Source organism: Hemitrygon akajei, chromosome 4, assembly GCF_048418815.1.
Source record: "Hemitrygon akajei chromosome 4, sHemAka1.3, whole genome shotgun sequence".
NCBI classification, from domain to species: domain Eukaryota; kingdom Metazoa; phylum Chordata; class Chondrichthyes; order Myliobatiformes; family Dasyatidae; genus Hemitrygon; species Hemitrygon akajei.
The window spans coordinates 36,333,670-36,355,045 of NC_133127.1; the positions used below are offsets into that span (position 1 = coordinate 36,333,670).

Below are 21,376 nucleotides of genomic sequence, written 5' to 3' on the forward strand. Positions count from 1 at the left end.
ACTATGCAGGCAGATGACGCGAGAGATCTTCATTTGGAGTCAGAATATAGCAATTCAAATTCCACTACAAAAGTTGGTAGAGCGTTGAAATGCTATCATTCAGATGAGGCATTGAACCAGTAACCAACCACATGCTTTCCATCCCGCATAAATAACCCTATAGCACTATTGGAAAAGAGAGAAGCCTTTCAGACCAGTTTATCTCTCATTCAGCGTCACTAAAAAAGATTCCATTACTGTCAATCTATTTCTGAACTTTGTTGCAAGTTCTTTACTGTGTGTAGAACTAATTTTAGTCATGCTCATTGCTTGAAAATGTGATCAGATTTTATAGGTCATTTGGCTGGTTTGATACCTGTGGCTGTCCACAGGAGCTGGAGTATTTATTGGAGTTGTGTGTGGATTTTCAGAATTTGAAGCATTGTGTTTTCGTTGTTTTCTAAGTCCACCACCAGAATAATTAATTATCTGATGTTCTGATATTGCACGTGGGAATATGGAACACCTTTGGTTCATAAAGTCTGTGCTGGATATGATGCCAAGTTAAGCTAATTCTCTTCTGCTTGCAGATGATGCATTCATCCCAGCATATTCATGTGTTTAAAAGCCTCAAGTGCTACTACCATATTTGCTATCTCCACCACAACTAGCAGACTTTTCCAAGCACCCATCACTATCTTTGTAAAATAAAACAACCCAGGTTGCTTCAGAGTTCTCAGGTTTCCTCCCACATTCTAAAGATTTATAGTTAGGATCAGTGAGTTATGGACATGTTAACACAAAATGTTGGCTGTACTCAGCAGGCCTGATGAAGGGTTTCGGCCCGAGACGTCGTCACTACCTCCTCCCATAGATGCTGTCTGGCCTGCTGAGTTCTGCCAGCATTTTGTGTTTTCATTTATTTCCAGCATCTGCAGATTCACTCGTGTTGCCTGTGGACATGTTATGTTGTCACCAGAAGCATGGCGACACTTGTGTGCTGCTCCCCAGCATAATCCTTGGTTTGTGTTGACTGTTGATGCAAAGGATGCATTTCACTGTATGTTTTGATGCACGATGATAAATAAAGCTAATCTTTTCATCATTAGCTACACAGGTCCATTTGTTTTGGCAAATGATTTTCAAAAACAAATTTTGGCTTTTTGTACCTTAACACCTGTTGTACACCTGTTGTTTCTTAGCTGTGCCCTCAAGTTTACAAAATTCTGCACAAAAGTACTAGTAGGTTGTAAATTGGATGTTTAATTGCTTTAAGATCATTTCTCCCTCTGTCTTTGTATCAGTTTCAGCAGTTTCTCACTCTGCTCCACTTATTTTATAAGGAGAATTGTGAACTCTTGCTTGATTTGCCTAGAACTCTTCATGATGACTTAAAATGAATGCAATGCTTGTCAGTTTAGTAGCTAAATGAGGTGTGGTACAGTCTGCTTGCTCTGAATACTGACGGTGATTCATGTGCTCTGATCTGCACTCCCAATGGGATCTGGTTCCACATGTTGTATTTGAAACCTGGGACAATGAATTATAACATCTAAAGTGTCAAGGGGCCTTTATCACTATCTAGGGATCTGATGGTTTGCCTTGTGTTCAGATAAGGGGGGTGTAAACTTTTGGGTGGAGTAGGTGTGACAGTGGGATGTGGGTTGTGTGTGACTCAGCAGTTGACTAGATCGTTTCATACTTAGTTTGTCTCATCTAATTCTGTTTAGTTGCTGCCACAGATGTAGAATGCATCTGGAGCCCTCGTCCCTGTGGAGATGTTTGTTTTTGATCACAACTTTGAATACTAATGGCAAACTGTTCACGTTTAATGTAAACTGTACAAGGTTAGAGGACAGTTGTTTTCCCAAAACATTGCATGATAATTGAAAGAATGAAAATGCAGGTGTCACAAGCTTAATTTATAAAAATGTCCAAATCATTGTGTGGTTTGGGATTGAATTTTGTGATTTATAATCACAGCCATAGAACAGTACAGCATGAATGCAGGCCTTTTGGTTTAACAAGTCCATGTTGAACTCTGTGCCTACCCAGCTAGTCCTGGTTTCCCGCATTCACTCCTATACCTTCTAAGCTATACTTCTCCATATACCTTTTTAAATTATGCTGTTGTACCTTCGTCAACCAGTTCTTCTTGCAGCTTGTTCCATATGCTCACCACTTCTCTGTGGAAAAATTGCACCTTGGGTCCCTTTTAACTCTTTCACCTCTCATCTTAAAATCTTTGCCCCATAATTTTGGACGCCCTTACCCTGGGGAAAAGATTGTTGCCATCTAGCTTATCTATGCCCTTCGTTTTAAACATTTTTATAAAAGAATTCCTCATTTTCCCATGTTCCAAGGAATAATGAACTAGCCTGATCAATCTTTCTCTACAACTCAGGTCTTCTAATCCTGGCAACATTCTCATAATTTTTCTGCACTGTTTTCAGTTTAACCACATTTTCTATAACAGGATGACCTAAACTGTACACAGTACTCCAAGAGCAACCTCACCAATGACTTGTTTAACTGCAATTAATTGCCCCAGCTCTTATACTTATGTCTTGACTGAAGTAGAGTATTTGAGTATCTGCTATGTCATTCAGACCTCCTCTTCATCTCTCCATGGTACCTCCTCGTGCTAAGATCTGAAATTTTCTCTATAAATCATCTCTTTAAAAGACTGCTTAAAACCAGCTCCTGTGGTCTGGTTTGGTTTCAGCATCTAGTTTTGTATGACTTGCTCTCCTGTGGAACTCCAGATGATCTGAAGTGTTCTGATGATCTGAAAATGTAACTTGTCCAGTTATGCTCTTCCCCAAAAAGTAATGGCTGTGAGCCCAGAATCAGGGTCTTTTAGGGCCTTAGGAATTTGGGCTTTCATGAAAATTTCTATCAAAAGGGGTGGGTAGGGAGAGAGAAGTTGAAAGTTGCAGTTATTTCTTAGATGGTATATGCCATGTAAGCAGTTTTACTGGTTGTACAGCCTCAAATGCATGATGAGAATCTTAGGTCTGGGTTATCACTGTTCCACAGAAAGCCAAGGGAACGTGAATGGAACTTCCCAGCTTAGTAAGAGTAATTATTAACCCATTCTTTCACAGGTCACAAATTGAAGCTTCTAGTCAAAGTGACAGCTTTCAATTTGTGTGGGTGGAGCAGTGTGGATTTTACTGGCTGCTACCAGAAGAAATTAGATATTTTAAAGTTTCTTTTTGTAAATTTCAGTTTGATTACTAAGTGCATCTGAAATTATTGATTTGTGAAGTACTCTGTGCTTACATGGAATTCAGAACAAAACTATATTTTGAGATGGTGCCAGAGTTCAGCATTTCTACTTAAATGTAGAGTTTCACAGTATATTTTGGTAAAATATTAATGTTAACTTGTAATAGTCATGGAGATTTGAATCAGGCTGCTTAATGCCGGTTTCATATAGAAGTATAATTGCTTGGAAGTAAAATTATCATTAAGTACCCTTTAGCACCTGAACCATAGAAAGGCGGGTATTCCACAATTCAAGAAAAAGGTCTTTTCTGTTATATTTGTATCAAAAAGAAATAGTTACTTCAAAGGCTTGTTTATACAGTCGGCTAATTTAGAGCTGTTTAATTCAGATGATCTGGTTCAGTTTTTAAGTATTGAAGATTCTCTAAATATTCATTACCTTAATTCATTTAATCTGGTGCAAAACATTGCATTTAGTAGGAATAGATAATAGCCTTGTGCAGCTGGCTGCAAAGGGGAAGCTGGAGCTAATCTGGTGAGCTCCCTTTGAGGATATAGCAGGCTTCCTTGGTGAGATTCCCATCACACTAAACGTGACTTTGATGTTGAAGTTCATATCAGGCCACCGTTGATTACTTCAGTCGTGTGGCATGGGAAAGCCAGGGTATTATTAATGGCACTGTCCTGATTTGAGTGAGTGCCACTCCAGCTGTTGCTATCAGTTTTTACAGTCAGACTTGATGCAGTTTTGCCATAGTTAGTTACAAATTCTCATTATTTAAAAAAAAATGTAGCTAGTTCTCCACCAAAGGTGAAGTAAAATTTGTCGTGGCCTCCAGCCAAGGTGCTTGCTCTTTCGGTATTAGCAGATGATGTTGGTATTCAAAATCATGTCATTTGATCTCCATGCAATTTACAATTGTAGTCACTTTAGGTTTCTGCAAAACCATTTAATTGAGTCTGAGATCAGCAGTTACTCTTACTAGTATCCCTGAAGGGAAAAGCAAGAACTTCGGTGGTTAGCTGTAACAGTAATGGAAGTCCCAGAGAGCAGCATGCACTGGGCGAATGGGGGTAGCCTGGATCAGCATGCATGTAGCAGAAATTTGGCTTAGCTCAAGCTTATGAAAGGTGAAAGGTGTAAAGCCACTCTGGTGTGGAGAAGGGTTTCAGCAGCACAGGTTGGTCAGACGTTGATTTCAAGGACTGGTGCGGTGCCATTCAAATGGCAAAATGTCTTGATGCACAATCTCCCCAGCTGAAAGTGTCCATTATGTAAACACTCCACATTTATATTTGTTGGAAAGAAGAGAGCAGAACTACTTACAAGGCTATAGTTGAACAGTTTTTGAAGAGTTGTATTGAATAAATATTTGTAAATCATTCCTCCTTGTATTTCCATGTGCTGGGATATAGCTTTTTGTTGGGGGAGGGAAATAATTATCCCCCACCCCCACGCTTATGCCTGAGGGATGAATAGATGGAGAAATGTGATCCTGTTCTTTGCATTACACTGTTGGTTCAGTCACACTATCTGATGTAGTACAGAATTCTGCCAATAGGTTCTACAGAGAGAGAAGTTCACTCCTATTGATCTGAATTACTGTGTACCAGCAGCAGAACCTATTCATCCTACTGATTGAAAATTGGCAGAGCATTTCACAGTCCAGTGTGATCTGTGTGCTAAACATTTATGTTGATGTATTATTGACACGTCAGTTGTAATGTGGGGAGTATGGTATTTGTTGACACAAAGCAACATCCCGCAACATTATAATGACCATGAGTTTATTTAATAGTGATTTAAAGTCTGTTGCCCCATACATCAGGAATAAACCGCATGGTTCCATGCAACCTGTGATTGTTTCCACGAATCAGTAAGGCTTAGAGGGTTATGGGCAAATGGCATAATCTTAGATGGGAACTCAGTCAACCCAGATCAGTGCCTGTTTCTGTGCTCTGTCTCTAGGTATATTATTTAATGTCTGGCCATAAAGCCAGCTTCTTGGACAGTGTAATTATTTCCTTGGAACTTTATTCAAATACCCACATATATAACTAGAATGGGGCTTGAACTCACAACCACCTATGTCAGAGGCAAGAGTGTTAATCATTGATCCACAATGTAGGGACATTACACATGCAAGGACAGGACAGCAGAAATGTTACGTTCCTGTAAATGTCTGGTAAATGAAATATTGACATAAATATGGAAATTGAATTGCTAGAAGCAATAGTGGCGGTTCTGGAATATGGCATTTTCATGTATGGTAACACATTCTGATGCTCTGATTTCTTTTTTGCCCACAGCTGTACCTTTCCCTCCGAGCCATCGACTGACTCTCAAGGAGGTTTTTGACCATGATGGGAAACCCCGGGTTGATGTACTCAAGGCTCACCTTACTAAAGAAGGCCGGGTAGAGGAGACCGTTGCGATGCGGATTATAACAGAAGGAGCTTCTATTCTCCGGCAAGAGAAGACTATGCTCGACATTGAAGCACCAGTCACAGGTGAGTTACTGAAAGGCCAGTGTCTCTGGTTTATTATAAACATGAGATTCTGCAGATGCTCACAATCTCAAGCAATACACTGAATACTGGTGGAGCTTAGGCAGCATCTATGGAGGTGGGGGGGGGGGGAGAATAAACAGCCTTTCATCAAGACTAGAAAGGAAGGGGGCAGAAGCCAGAATAAGGTGTGTGAGGAGGGAAAGGATTACAAGCCAACAGGTGATAGGTGAGACCAGGTGAGGGGAAAAGTGAGTAGATGTAGTGGGGGGGGGGGGACGACGACGAAGAAAGAAGCTAGGAATGATGGGTGGAAGTGGTAAAGAGTTGGAGGAGGAATCTAATAGGAAGACTGTGGACCATGGAAGAAAGAGAAAGAGGAGGGAAACCAGAGAAGTGATGGATGGGTTAGAAGAAAAGGGATGAGAGGGTAACCGGAATGAGGAATGGGGAAAGATAGGATGAGGGAGGGTGAGCAATTACTGGAAGTTTGAGAAATTGATGTTCATGCCATCAGGTTTGAGGCTACCCAGACAGAAACCTCCACTGTCATGATGAGTTCAAACTCCCAACATGGTTCCAAAGCAAAGGTCAGACCATTGTGAACGCTCAAGCAAAGATCAGACCATTGAGAAATCTCAAGCAATATGTTGGAGGAAGTTGGCAGTTCCTGTAGACTGTGTACACCCCAAATTTCAGCATCTTCAGTCTCTATTAGGAAATCTTATTTAAGTATGGGATATCAACATCAGTGGAAGCACTGTGTCATGTTTCTATGGTCATCATGTGTGGCAAGCCTGCCGGAACAGCTATCTGTCTCTTCATTAATTTCATTTATTGTATATGGTTATTGTTATCAGAGAAAAGTTACTGCTATACCAAAGTGCTGGGTTTTACACTGATCTCCATTTCACAGGAAATATGCATGGAGGCGCTGGGTGTGGCACTCAAAAGAAGGTTTACAATTGGGATATCAAAGAGCTGGTTAGACTATATGGAACAAATGAGCTGCTATAGTAAATTTCATGCAATTTTAGTGCTTGTGTGTGTGTTGAGTAACACTGATTTTTTTTATAGCAGTAAATGGTTCATGCTGCATATCTTGTATTGATGCTCTGTTGAGTCATTATACTGATGGAGGGTCAAGTTTGACTCTTGGCAACTGGTTCCTCTATTGGCTATATGTGTCAGTCATGTATAATTCTATTTCATTTTGAAGCTTTGTTAGAGATGGTTGCTAATTTGTAATTTTCAGTTAGAGTAAAACTCATTAGGCATTTCACGAACATTTCGAGGCTAATTAATCTGTTGATATGAACAGAGTTGGAGCAAGGTTTGTACACGTACAGTTGAATGCCTAATGCTCTCTCATTTGAAAATTCAACTCATTAGTGCTCCTGTTTTTCCATTTGTTCAAGCTTGTCTAATCCTACTTTTCCCATTAAGAATTCAATTTATGAACCTCCCTGCACTTGCAAGAATGTAGTGTTTCTAAAACCAGAAAACTGCCAATTAAGAAAAATTATTTCACCTAGGTGATCTAAAGTGCTCCTTCCAATTCCTCACCTTGCTAAGCTCATCAATTTCATCAACTTTGCCTGTAACTTCCACCTTGCCCTCAGATTCGCTTGGTCCATCTCGGACACGTCTCTTCCCTTTCTCGATCTCTTGGTCTCCATCTCTGGAGACGGGCTGTCCACTGACATAATCTATAAACCCACTGACTCTCATAACTATCTCGACTATACCTCTTCCCACCTTGCCAAATGCAAAAATGCTATTCCCTATTCCCAGTTCCTCCGTCTCTGCCGCATCTGCTCCCAGGATGAGGCTTTCCCTTCCAGGACATCTCAAATGTCCTCTTTCTTTAAGGATCGTGGTTTCCCTTCTGCCATCATCAATGATGCCCCCAACCATCCTTCCAAGTGAGGCAACATTTCACTTGTGAGTCTGTTGGGGTCATCTATTGCATCCGGTGCTCCCGGTGCGGCCTCCTCTACATCAGTGAGACCCGACGCAGATCGGGGGACTGCTTCATTGAGCACCTCCGCTCCATCCGCCACAACAGGCAGGGTCTCCCAGTTGCCACCCACTTCAACTCTGCTTCACATTCCCATTTGGATATGTCCATACATGGCCTCCTCTACTGCCATGATGAGTTGGAGGAGCAACACCTCATATACCATCTGGGTAGTCTCCAGCCCCTTGGGATGAACATTGAATTCTCCAACTTCCTGTAATTCCCTCCCCCTATCCCAGTTTCACTCTGCCTCCTCCTCCAGCTGCCTTTCACCTCTCTCATGATTCCACCGCCTTCTACTACCAATAGTGCTTTCCCCTTACATTCCTTCTTCACCTTTCCTGTCTTTCCCCTCCCCCACCCCTTGATCTTTCCTCTGATTGGTTTTTCACCTGGCACCTACCAGCTTTCTTCTTCCCACCCTCCCCCCACCTTCTTTATAGGGCCCCTGCCCCCTGCCTCTTCAGTCCTGATGAAGGGTCTCGACCCGAAACGTTGACTGCTCGTTTCCACGGTTGCTGCCTGACCTGCTGAGTTCCTCCAGCGTGTTGTACGTGTTACTTTGACCCCAGCATCTGCAGTGTACTTTGTGCCTCACCTTCTCCTGTTCTTTGGTTTACATATTTTGTTTCGTAGCTCAGGACATGGGACTTCAGTGACAGCACTGATATAGCAGTGCAACTTTTCTGAAATAATCACTTTTAAATGATAGGTGCTAAAATTGAGGTGGTCTGAAGCAAGAAAGGACAGTCATGCATGTATATATCCTTCGTATCCATGCAATGTCCATGATGAATATTATTTTTGAGTTGTTTTGGTGCAAGTTGTAGTGCATGTAAAAGTTGTATGATTGCAGATGTAAGATTGATGTGCTTAAAATGCGAATTGAATGGTTCAAGGAAGGTTTATTTGGAGCTGGCACAGTCATAAAATTGAACATTAGGGATAGGGGTATTAGTTGTGCACCACAGGAATGGGCCCTCTGGCCTACCACATTCATTCCAATTTGTATGCTCTTCTACATTATCCAATTTGCTAGCATTGGGTCCATTTTCTTATGTCTTAAGTATTTGTTTAAATGCCTCTTAAATTTAGTATTGTATCTGATTCCGTCACCACTTCTGGCAGCATGTTTCAGATATTAGACACTCTTGCACTTTAAAAAAAATCTTTCCCCTCAATCCCCATTAATTTTTTTTCTTGTCACTTTAAACCTATGCCCTCTTGTTTTATGATGCCTCCACCAAGGTAAAAATATGCTGATTACCCTATCTATGCCTCTCATAATTTTATATACTTCTGTCAGTCACAGACAGACAGGAGGAGGAGTATAGGAAACTGATACAGGACTTTGTGACATGGTGCAACTCAAACTACCTGCGTCTCAATGTCACCAAGACCAAGGAGATGGTGGTGGACTTTAGGAGATCTAGGCCTCATATGGAGCCAGTGATCATTAATGGAGAATGTGTGGAGCAGGTTAAGACCTACAAGTATCTGGGAGTACAGTTGGACGAGAAGCTAGACTGGACTGCCAACACAGATGCCTTGTGCAGGAAGGCACAGAGTCGACTGTACTTCCTTAGAAGGTTGGCGTCATTCAATGTCTGCAGTGAGATGCTGAAGATGTTCTATAGGTCAGTTGTTGAGAGCGCCCTCTTCTTTGTGGTGGCGTGTTGGGGAGGAAGCATTAAGAAGAAGGACGCCTCACGTCTTAATAAGCTGATAAGGAAGGCGGGCTCTGTCGTGGGCAAAGTACTGGAGAGTTTAACATCGGTAGCTGAGCGAAGGGCGCTGAGTAGGCTACGGTCAATTATGGAAAACCCTGAACATCCTCTACATAGCACCATCCAGAGACAGAGAAGCAGTTTCAGCGACAGGTTACTGTCGATGCAATGCTCCTCAGACAGGATGAAGAGGTCAATACTCCCCAATGCCATTAGGCTTTACAATTCAACTGCCAGGACTTAAGACCTTTTTTTTAAAGCTATTATTAATGCTTTTTGAGTTAGTGATTTAGATGCATATCATATTATTACTGAGTTAAGTATTGTATGTAATGAGTTTTTGCTACAACAAGTGTATGGGACATTGGAAAAAATGTTGAATTTCCCCATGGGGATGAATAAAGTATCTATCTATCTATCTATCTATCTATCTCCACTACGAGGGATGATTAATAAGTTCATGGCCTAAGGTAGAAGGGGTCAGTTTTAGAAAACGTAGCACATTTATTTTTCAACACAGTCCGCTCCTACACTTACACACTTAGTCCAGCGGTCGTGGAGCATACAGATCTTGGACCTCCAGAAAGTGTCCACAGCAGGGGTGAATGATAAGTTCGTGACCTAAGGTAGAAGGAGATGAGTTATTAACTTCAAACTTCCTGCATATGCTGCCTTCACCACCCTTGGTTCTTATACTTTGTTGATTTCTTTTGAAGGCCAACCAAGTTAATTCTAGTTTGGTAAAAATTTAAACCCTCAGAGCAACTGAAGCATTGCAGATTCACATTTTCTGTGTGTGGTAAGCACTGCTCAATGTTTTAGCAATTCATTTTTGTGGTGCCAAATGTGATTGGTTACTAATAACTTGAATAAACAATTTTGAAACGAACATAGAACAGAATTATTTGAAAAATGTAAAATTATTAGCGAGCAGACTTGAAAATCCACTTTCACTTGAAAGACAGAGGTGACAAGATTGTAAAATCAGACTGTTGATGTCAGGAAACTGGAAAAGAGGGAACATCTTCCTCAGAAGCCGTTCAGCCTGATCTGAATATGCCTTTCCATAAATTTTTCTGACTTAATCCCATCTGCCACACTCCATCTGAAGCCTTGCTTGACATCTCAAATATACTCCTCTCATTTAAGAAGTTTGTGTTATCTAGCCCTTTCAGGCTCTGTTTCTTCGAATTAGTTTTGAGATGAGTGCATCTCTGGCAAGGCCAGCTTTTGTTACCACCCCAACTTGTACTGGAAAAGGTGGTGAGTTGCTGCCGTGTCTTTGCCGTCATCTGGTGGAGGCTCTCATTGTGCGGCTCTGGAGGGAGTTTTGTAATTTGACCCAGTAATAGTGAAGAAAAGGCAAGAAATTTCCAAATCTGGATAGTACGAGATTTGGTGATGGTGTTCCCATTTGTGCACTGCACTTGTCATTGGTAAAGGGAATTGCTAGCAAAGTTTCCTTGGCAAATAACTATAGATGTTTATTGCAGTGGTGCATGGTATCATATCATACAACATAGAAACAGATCTTTTGACTCACCAAGCCCACGCTGATTAAATACCCATCTTTAGCTTCACAAATCTATCCAGGTTGTTGGATGGTGTGTCAATCAACTGTGGTGAGCTATTTGTGTGTTTACCATGACGGAAGGTTGTAGAAGTATTAGGAGATCTTGCAGGATCCATCCAGGTTGTTGGGTGGTGTGTCAATCAACTATGGCGAGCTATTTGTGTGTTTACCAAGATGGAGGGTCGTAGAAGTATTTTAGGGGATCTTGCAGGATTATGTCAAGTGCTTAATGTTGTCTGTACAAGACTTCAGCTTGGGAATCTCAAGCTTTGAGATTCAAAATTCACCTTCAAGTGCACAAGGAACAAATGGGGAGAGTCTGACGATACCCTCTGAGCTTCTAGCAGTACAGTAGAAAAAAGTGCAGTAATTAGGCTGAAATACTCGACTCTCCAGGACAGTACTGTGCCCTCATTCAATTTTAGCGTCACAGATCAAGGAAGGTATAATCTTACCAGTTTTCAGCACTATGATGTAAGAAATTAGCTGAGTTGCTGGTTAATATTGATAGACACTATTAAATATTAGTTGGAGGATAGTAAATATAAACCTGATTTACAGAAAGGTGTGTGTGAATAGAATTTATAGCCAGTGAGAATGTGCTTGAGAGCGTTTTACACAATATCATTAATATTCATACAAAGAGCTGTGAGTCTAGGTTTAGACTTAATAAACTGTTTTTCTCAGCTCTTGGAATTCTGTGAGAAAGAACTAAATTGCTAAGTGATCTTTCTGGATAGAATGGCATTGAATTTTCACAGGGCATTTGAAAAAGCTCCAAGTGAAAGTAATCTTTAAACCAAGGCTAAATCTTATTAAATTAATGATATTTTCCAGAGGGAATAAGGAGACCAGAGCCAAAGGAAGCTGTTCTTTAACAGAAGCTGTGAGTGAGGGAGGCAGTAAAAAATATTTTTATAGTTGTCTAACGACTAAAGCGATTGAAGCCAGATCCGAATGCACTGACCTCAGCACAGAAGAGAATTTTGGGACTTCAGGGGCTGGCAGCCAATGACCCAAATATCTTAACGAGTCTTCCATTTCACTGGCCTGGGGATCTCAGCAAGTTTCTTTCAACTTGGAGATGCCTGTTTGAGTTTTGAGCATCTCCACAGCCACTGCTGGTTCACTAACTGATCAGCTTATTCTGATCACAAGTAACCTAGAATGCCACTATAGGGTGGAAGTAAGGGGTCAAACTGTGCATCAGTGTGAAGATAAAAATTCATTCTATATGATTTAGAGTGCAGACTCAGGCCATTTGACCTAGTTGTTCCTGCCCCAACAGATCCCTCCCATGCCACTTCTCCATCACCATCTATTCAGCTTCCTCTTAAACCTGTCACTGCTGCTCTTCTTCACTCCTCCCCATGGGAGCCAGTTTTGCATTTCCAATGTTCATTAGGGAAAAGTTTATTCTGAATTCCTTAATGGATTTGTTAGAATGTTTTAAAACCCCTTGACATTCCCTGCAGACGGTTTTGTCAAGCTTATCCTAGGTGTGGAAACCTTTATACGATCATCCCCTTAGAATATACTTTGTCCAGAGGCAAATCTGAGTATATTCAAACTTTCCAAATGATTATACCTTTTTAGTTCTAATATCATTCTTCTGATCCTTTTTTATTTACACTTTACCAATGCTTCCATTTTCATCTTAAGATCTGAATACCAAAGCTTTCTCCAATTCTCCAGGTATGGTCTGGTCAAGGTAATGAGATTTGTGTTTTGTTTTTATTTGTATTGAATAAACATGACTCCATAATGGTTATTCAATAATGAATAGATTTTAATTCAGCTAATCCAGATATATAGTACATGTTCAGCCAGGGATTTGCCTAGTACCTGTAGTTTGAAGAGTCCAGGGAAGACAGGAAAAGATGGCTATTTTTCCTGATGATGCCTTGCAGACATACACAAATTAATTAAAGATCAAAGTTCTCTGTAACAGAAGTTATGGGGAAATTTGATTCTGTTCCAAATCATGATGGCATTTGGTACTAAATAGGAGGAACTGTCTCCAGGAGGCAGTAAGGGTTTAACCAAAAGACAAGATTTAAGACATCTGTCAAAAGGAGTAGAGTGACAAGGAAAACACTTCACACAGCGTGTTAGTATGGCCTAGAAGGTGCTGACTTGAGGCAATAGATTGGTTGTGAACTTCATGGTATGGGCAATAGATTGGTTGTGAACTTCAAGAAACAAATAATTAGGGTTGAAGTTGAAGGGAAGTGTGTTAATTGAGATACCAAAACAAACCCAAGGTTAAACTCTGTGGATCTTGCTAGATTGGTGCTGATTCCTGAACCTTGTGAATGGTCATTGGTACCCTAACTAACCGGCACGTTACCTAGAGACAAGCTAATTCATCACAGTGTGAATGGTGAAGGCAGTAGTTAAGCTACAGGATGATAAAGAGTAAGATGGGCAAATGGAATTTAATCCTGGTAAATTATGCACTTCGGGATAACTAATAAAGATATTGAAACCCTAAGGGAGTGCTGAAGAACAGTGAATTTTTTGCACAGTACTGTAGGAATTTTTTGTATTGCACTGTACTGCTGCTGCGAAAAAAAAATTCATGTGATGATAAACCTGATTCTGATATGGATCTCTATTGTGGACTGAGAGTGGGAAGAAGGCGGGGAGAGAGGAATCATGGTTGGGAAAAGGGGAGGGAGCAGGAAGCACCAGAGAGACATCCTGCAATGATCAATAAACTATTTGTTTGGAATCACATGACCTTGCCAGATGTCCCAGGGCTGGGTGTGTCAGCAACTGCATCACCCCCTACTCTGCAACTCCTTCTCTGCTGCCTGTCCCACACCTCTCTTGTGGTGCTCCACCCTTGCCATTCCCAACATCCTTTGCTCCCGCCAGATTTGCAACTCACTCTCTGCTCCACATTGACAAATACAGTACTGTGCAAAAGTCTTAGGCACCTCACTATATACATGTGCCTAAGACTTTTGCACAGTACTGTATGTGGAGAAATTAGAGTTGGGGTGGAGGGAAAACTGTAGGATCACATAATGAGTAATACTGTAATCATGTTGGATTTTAGATAGATAGATAAATAGATACTTTATTCATCCCCATGGGGAAATTCAACTTTTTTTCCAATGTCCCATACACTTGTTGTAGCAAAACTAATTACATACAATACTTAACTCAGTAAAAAAATATGATATGCATCTAAATCACCGTCTCAAAAAGCATTAATAATAGCTTTTAAAAAGTTCTTAAGTCCTGGCGGTAGAATTGTAAAGCCTAATGGCATTGGGGAGTATTGACCTCTTCATCCTGTCTGAGGAGCATTGCATCGATAGTAACCTGTCACTGAAACTGCTTCTCTGTCTCTGGATGGTGCTATGTAGAGGATGTTCAGAGTTATCCATAATTGACCGTAGCCTACTCAGCGCCCTTCGCTCAGCTACCGATGTTAAACTCTCCAGTACTTTGCCCACGACAGAGCCCGCCTTCCTTACCAGCTTATTAAGACGTGAGGCGTCCCTCTTCTTAATGCTTCCTCCCCAACACGCCACCACAAAGAAGAGGGCGCTCTCCACAACTGACCTATAGAACATCTTCAGCATCTCACTACAGACATTGAATGACGCCAACCTTCTTAGGAAGTACATTCGACTCTGTGCCTTCCTGCACAAGGCATCTGTGTTGGCAGTCCAGTCAAGCTTCTCGTCTAACTGTACTCCCAGATACTTGTAGGTCTTAACCTGCTCCACACATTCTCCATTAATGATCACTGGCTCCATATGGGGCCTAGATCTCCTAAAGTCCACCACCATCTCCTTGGTCTTGGTGATATTGAGACGCAGGTAGTTTGAGTTGCACCATATCACAAAGTCCTGTATCAGTTTCCTATACTCCTCCTCCTGTCCATTCCTGACACACCCCACTATGGCCGTGTCATCAGCGAACTTCTGCACATGGCAGGACTCTGAGTTATATTGGAAGTCTGATGTGTACAGGGTGAACAGGACCGGAGAGAGTACGGTTCCCTGCGGCGCCCCTGTGCTGCTGACCACCGTGTCAGACCTACAGTCTCCCAACCGCACATACTGAGGTCTATCTGTCAAGTAGTCCACTATCCAATCCACCATGTGAGGGTCTACTCCCATCTCCGTTAGTTTGTGCCTTAAGATCTTGGGCTGGATGGTGTTAAAGGCACTAGAGAAGTCAAGGAATGTAATCCTCACAGCACAACTGACCCCCTCTAGGTGAGAGAGTGATTTGTGCAGCAAATACGTGATAGCATCCTCCACTCCCACCTTCTCCTTATATGCAAACTGAAGAGGATCCTGGGCGTGCCTGGTTTGTGGCCTCAGATTCTGTATTATCAGCCGCTCCATGGTCTTCATCACGTGCGACGTCAAGGCAACAGGTCTGAAGTCATTCAACTCCTTTGGTTGTGGTTTCTTCGGTACCGGGACAATACAGGATGTCTTCCACTGTCTGGGTACTCTTCTCTGCTCCAGGCTCATGTTGAAGATGCGCTGTAGTGGTTCTCCCAGCTCAGTAGCACAGGCCCTCAGTAATCGTGGGGAAACTCCATCCGGTCCAGCCGCCTTGCTGGTACAGATCTTCCTCAGTTGACCTTCCACCTGTGCAGCCGTAATCCTGGGCTTGGGCAAGGTCTCCTGTGAGTGGCTATTTTCCTGTGAGGGAAGTAAGCCTGGTGTGGATTTCTGCGGTGAGGATGAGATTGAGCTGTCGAACCTGTTGAAGAAGTTGTTCAGCTGGTTCGCTTTCTCCACATCTCCACTTATGTTCGCCCTCTGCTTTGCACCGCATCCGGTGATGATCTTCATCCCATCCCACACCTCCTTCATGCTTTTTTTCTGCAGCTTTAGTTCTAGCTTCCTCCTATACTGCTCCTTTGCCCCCCTCATCTGTACTCTGAGTTCCTTCTGAACTCTTTTAAGCTCCAACCGATCACCATCTTTAAAGGCCCTCTTCTTCTGGTTTAGGAGGCCTTTGATGTGACTAGTGATCCAGGGCTTATTATTGGGATAGCAGCGAACAGTTCTAACAGGGACAACTGCATCCACACAAAATATAGTCCGTTGTGCATTCAGTGACCTCCCACAGAGCCCCCCTTGCAGAACATCCCAGTTAGTAGTACCGAAGCAGTCTCTCAGGGCCTGTTCTGCTTCAGGAGTCCACTTCCTAAAAGAGCGTGTGGTAGTGGGATGCCTCATCACAATTGATTTATATCTGGGCTTATATCTTGATTTAATCTACATAGAGAGAATGTTGGGTTGGAGTTTATAAATTGAAGGTGAATTCACAGAATGTATGAGTTGTTTTGATCAATATGTTGAGGATCTAAAGAGACAATGGGCTTCTTTTAGATCTGGTATTGTGAAAAGAAAAAAAGGGGCTAATTAATCATACTATAAAAGGACCTTTCAGAAAGAGTGACAATAGTATGAAGTTTTTAATCGAGTTTGAAATTGAAATAATTCGATCAAAAACCAGAGTGTTAAATACACACACAAAGGAAACTCTGAAGTTACAAGAAGCAAGGTGTTTGTGCTTGATTAGGAAGAGATATTACAATGCTCTCAAGGCACACACATATAAGCAAAGGGAATGTCTGACAGGGGGAGTTAATGGTGGCATTCAATCAAAACGGGTCACTTCTCAATTTGCCAGGAACATTGGTAGGATTTAAGGTTGGATGTGTTTTAAAATACAGCAAAAGAGGGCGAAGACATTGGTAATGAAACTGACAAAATACAAAAATGGACTGTAATGTTTATGGAAAGAAGTGTTGGAAAACTCCAAAGTTGATTATGAAGAAATGAAAACTCTCAGTAGTAACAGAGTCATGAACACTGAAAGCTGATAAGTTGCAAGGAATTGAAGATTACATCCTAGAGTTTTGAAAAATTGTCTTGGAAGCAGGGAATGTATTGCTTGTCATATTTCAAACTTCTGTGGGTTGTGGAATGGTTCCTGCTGATTGGAAGGATGTAAATATGATTTAAGAGGGTGAAGAAAAATGGAGAACTTGTTAGACTCTCAGCAAAGGTAAAGATAATGCTGGGATCCATATTGAAGGATATAATAACAACCCCTAGAACAATCAGATTCAGCAGAGTTAGTCTGGATTTACAAAAGGAAAATGTTTGTATATCCTATTTAAGTTCTTTACAGATAAGTCTGATAGAATGAATAAGGGGAACTACTGGATATGATGTTTAATTTCAAAAGGCTTGGTGAATAAGATTAAAGTGTATGGAATTGAGAGCAATAAACTAGCATAGAATGAGTTAGTCACCAGGCAAAACCAAGAGTAGAAATAAACGGGTCTTTCCCTGATTGGTAGCCTGTGACTAGTGGAATACTGTAGAGGCTGGTGCTTGAGCCTTGACTGTTCCCAATCCGTATCAGTGAATTGGCTGAGAAACCATTTTTCTTGGTGGGATTAAGGGTCATGAGCAATGTAAGGATGTCATGAAGGTGCGGGCTAAAGGGTAAGAAAAAGACAGGTGGAATTTACATGGTATTACTTAAATTTATCTACTTTAGTGTACAAGACAAAACCATAAGACATAGGAGCAGAATAAGGCCGTTTCGCTCATAGAGTCTGCTCCGCCATTCAATCATGGCTGATCCTTTTTCCCCCCTCAGCCCCACTCCCTGGCCTTCTCCCAATAACCTTTGATGCCATGGCCAATCAAGGATCTATCAATCTCCACCTTAAATACACCAAATGACCTGGCCTCCACAGCTGTATGTGGTAACAAATTCCACAAATTCACCACCCTCTAATTGCTCTGCATCTCTGTTTTAAATGAATGCCCCTCTATCCTGAGGCTGTGCCTTCTTGTCCTAGACTTGCCCACCAAGGGAAACATCCTTTCCACATATACTCTGCTTTGGCCTTTCAATATTTGAAAGGTTTCAATAAGACCCCCCCCCCCCCCACCCCCATCTTTCTAAATTCCAGTGAGTACAGGCCCAGAGTCACCAAACATTCCTCATATGATAACCGTTTAATTCCTGGAATCATCCTTGTGAACGTCCTCTGAACCTTCTCCAATGCCAAGACATCTTTTCTTGGGTAAGGAGTCCAAAACTGTTCACAATACTCAATGTGATGCCTCACTAGTGCTTTATAAAGCCTCAGTATCACATCCCCGTTCTTGTATTCTAGACCTCATAAAATGAATGCTAACATTGCAGTTGCCTTCCTCAACACTGATCAAACCTGCAAGTTAACCTTTAGGGTGTTTTGCACAATGACTCCCAAGTCAATTTGCATCTCAGATTTTTGAAATATCTCCCCATTTAGAAAAAAGACTGCACCTTTATTTCTTTTACCAAAGTGCATGAGCATGCATTTTCCAACATTGTATTTCATTTGGCAGTTTTTTGGTCCATTCTCCTAATCTGTCCAAGTCCTTCTGCAGCTTTCCTGTTTCCTCAGCACTACTTGTCCCTCCACTAACCTTCGTATCATTTGCAAACTTGGCAACAAAGCCATCTATTCCATCATCTAAATAATTGATTTAGGTACAGCATAAAAAGAAGTGATCCCAACACTGACCCCTGTGGAACTCCAGACGTTACTGGCAGCTAACCAGAAAAGGATCCTTTTATTCTCACTTGGTGCCTCCTACCAATCAGCCAATGTTCTAACCATGCTACTAACTTTCCTGTAATACCATGGGCTCTTAACTTAGTAAGCAGCCTTGTGTGACACCTTGTCAAAGGCCTTCTAAAAATTGAAATACTCAATGTGCACTGAATCCCCTTTATCTATTCTACTTGTAATCTCCTCAAAGAATTACAACAGGTTCGTCAGACAGGATCTTCCCTGAAGGAAGCCATGCTGATTTTCTACTATCTTGTCCTGTGTCACCATGTACTCCATCACCTCATTCTTAACAATTGACTCTAACATCTTCCCAACCACGGAGGTCAGGCTAACTGTCAATAATTTTCTTTCTGCTGCCTTCCTCCTTTCTTAAAGAGTGGAGTAACATTTGCAACTTTCTAGTGCTTCAGAACCATGCCAGAGTTTAATGATCTTGAAAGATCATTACTAATGTTGCTACAGTCTCTACCACTACCTCTTTTAGAACCACAGGGCGCAGTTCATCTGGTCCGGTTGACTTGTGTACCGTAAGGTCTTTCAGCTTTTTGAGCACTTTCTCCCTTGTAATAGTAACTGCACTCACTTCTCTTCCTTTACACCCTTCAACACCTGGCATACTGCTAGTCTTCCACTGTGAAGACTGATGCAAACATTCTCATTTTTTATCTTTTCCTTCCTAATGATTCTTTTAGTTGTTTTTTGTAGGTTTTCAAAAGCTTCCCAATGCTCTATCTTCCTGCTAACTTTTGCTTTGTTGTATGCCCTCTCTTTTGCTTTTATATTAGCTTTGACTTCCCTTGTCAGCCACTGTGGTACTATTTTGCTATTTGAGTATTCCTTTGTTTTCTGGAATACATCCATCTTCCACCTTCCTGATTTCCCCCCAGAAACTCAAGCCATGATGAAAAAAGCATGAAGAGAGATTGAAAATACTTGAAAGTGCTTTAGGAGTTCCTGCTAAGAAAGGTAACTTCACTGCAGTGGGCAGTTAGGAGGGAAAATTGTATGTTTTTATTCCAAATGGATTTGAGAATCAGAAAGAAAAGATCTTGCTGCAATCATATAAGGCTTTGTTGAGGCCTCAACTGAATACTGTGTTGTTTAGTGTGTTTCTCTTTGAATTAATATATTTGCCAAGCAGGGAGTGGAGATTCACAAACCTGGTTTCTAAGTTGGTGGATCTCCCTTGAGAGGAGAGTGAGTAGACTCGGACGGTATTCCCTTAGAAAAATGAGAGGCAACTTTGTTGAAACTTTTAAAATGTTTGCAGAGAGCTAAACAGGCTGAATGCAGGGAGGAAGGTTTCCCTGTCTGAGTTCTCTCAGCCCTTGTTAGGCTAATAACATTCAGGCATTTAGGACTAAGATGGGAAAGTCATCAATTGTAGTAAAACTTTGGCGTTCTCTATCTTGAGAGGCTGTGGTAGTCAAGTTATTGAAGATATTTGAGCAAATAGTTTTCTAGATACAAAAGATGTTGGAATAAGGGGAGAACCTGGTATTGAGATGGATTCCAATCACTAGATTATATTTTAAATTGTCTAGTGATGAGCCTGTTATCCTTGGGTTACACTTTTAGTGGTCTGGTAGCCATCCCAGTCTAAGAATCAAAAACAGGGTAGTCTACCTACTGCTTTGAACCTGTCCTATACAATGTTATAGCTGATTTTCTACATTGGCTCCATTTTGCTATAAATTTATTGATCAGTTTTGAACAAATGACTGAGCCTCCATTGTCCTCCAGGTAGAGAATTCCCAAGGCTCTTTCTCCCCTGAATGAAACAATTTTGTATTTCTCCTAACATCCTATCACTTACTGTAGGCTTGTTTGAGCCTTGTCAAAATAATGTATCCTTTGTGAGATCTCATTCTTCTGAACACTGAATGCAGAGGTTCAATCAACCTACCTCTCATTGTGTGTTAGTCCCACCACGCCAAGAATCACTCTGGAGAACAATCATTGCTTTCTGTGATAAGTACTGTATTTCCTTTCTTGGATAAGGAAGCCAAATCTGTAACATTCATCCAGGTGTGATCTTAACCACTAGACTGTATGTGTGACCAGGGGATTACAGGCTAACCACCAGACTGCTGTAAATGTAACCTTTTGTTACTGGGATAGCTTCCACACTACTGTATGTGTAAGCTGTTACTAAACAAAAGGATGAATAATAATCAAAGCCTGGGCTGTCTGTATTTCTGCCTGATCTGGGGAGATGGGGCTTTCAATGGTGAATTTTGCTTTTGGGTAAAGAAAACTGGAAAGTGATGCAACAACTTTTAAGAAAATACCTTCCTAAAACCTTTAAAAAATTACGAAGTTGTTAATTGTATTTTACAGTGAACTGGAACAACTCTTCTGTGTGGCTGTGCTTTTGTACTGATGTGGAGACTTCTTCCCACTTGTGTATTCTTTTATTAAAAATCTCTGGTATTTCGTGGTCCTGAGTCAGGCCAGGATTTCTCTACATTGACTTGATTTATTTTCGCAAGGGTAGAAGTCTGTGTGCTGCCCTCAGGAAAACTTTTAACAGATGGTGGGCACTAGGGGTGGTGTAATTCCATGAATAGACTGTTGACTTGGAGTAGTGCTTTTCAATCTGGTGCCTGACCTGCTGTTTACAAGGACACAGTATGAAATGAGATGCTCTGTAAACTTGTGGCTTAATAATTTCCCTCACATTACAGATGGATTGAAATACTAATTTTTCT

The 21,376-nt window shown here is 41.4% G+C and overlaps 1 protein-coding gene across 4 annotated transcripts in view; it reads left to right on the forward strand.

The window, feature by feature from the left end:
* The window catches only part of LOC140726236 (protein phosphatase 3 catalytic subunit alpha), a 290,068-nt gene that overhangs the window by 127,934 nt on the left and 140,758 nt on the right, over nt 1–21,376 (forward strand). For all 4 annotated transcript variants that reach the window (XM_073042332.1, XM_073042335.1, XM_073042334.1 and 1 more), the window contains exon 2: nt 5,521–5,721. In XM_073042332.1, the coding sequence (XP_072898433.1) occupies nt 5,521–5,721 (201 nt within the window). The remainder of the gene's footprint in view (nt 1–5,520; nt 5,722–21,376) is intronic.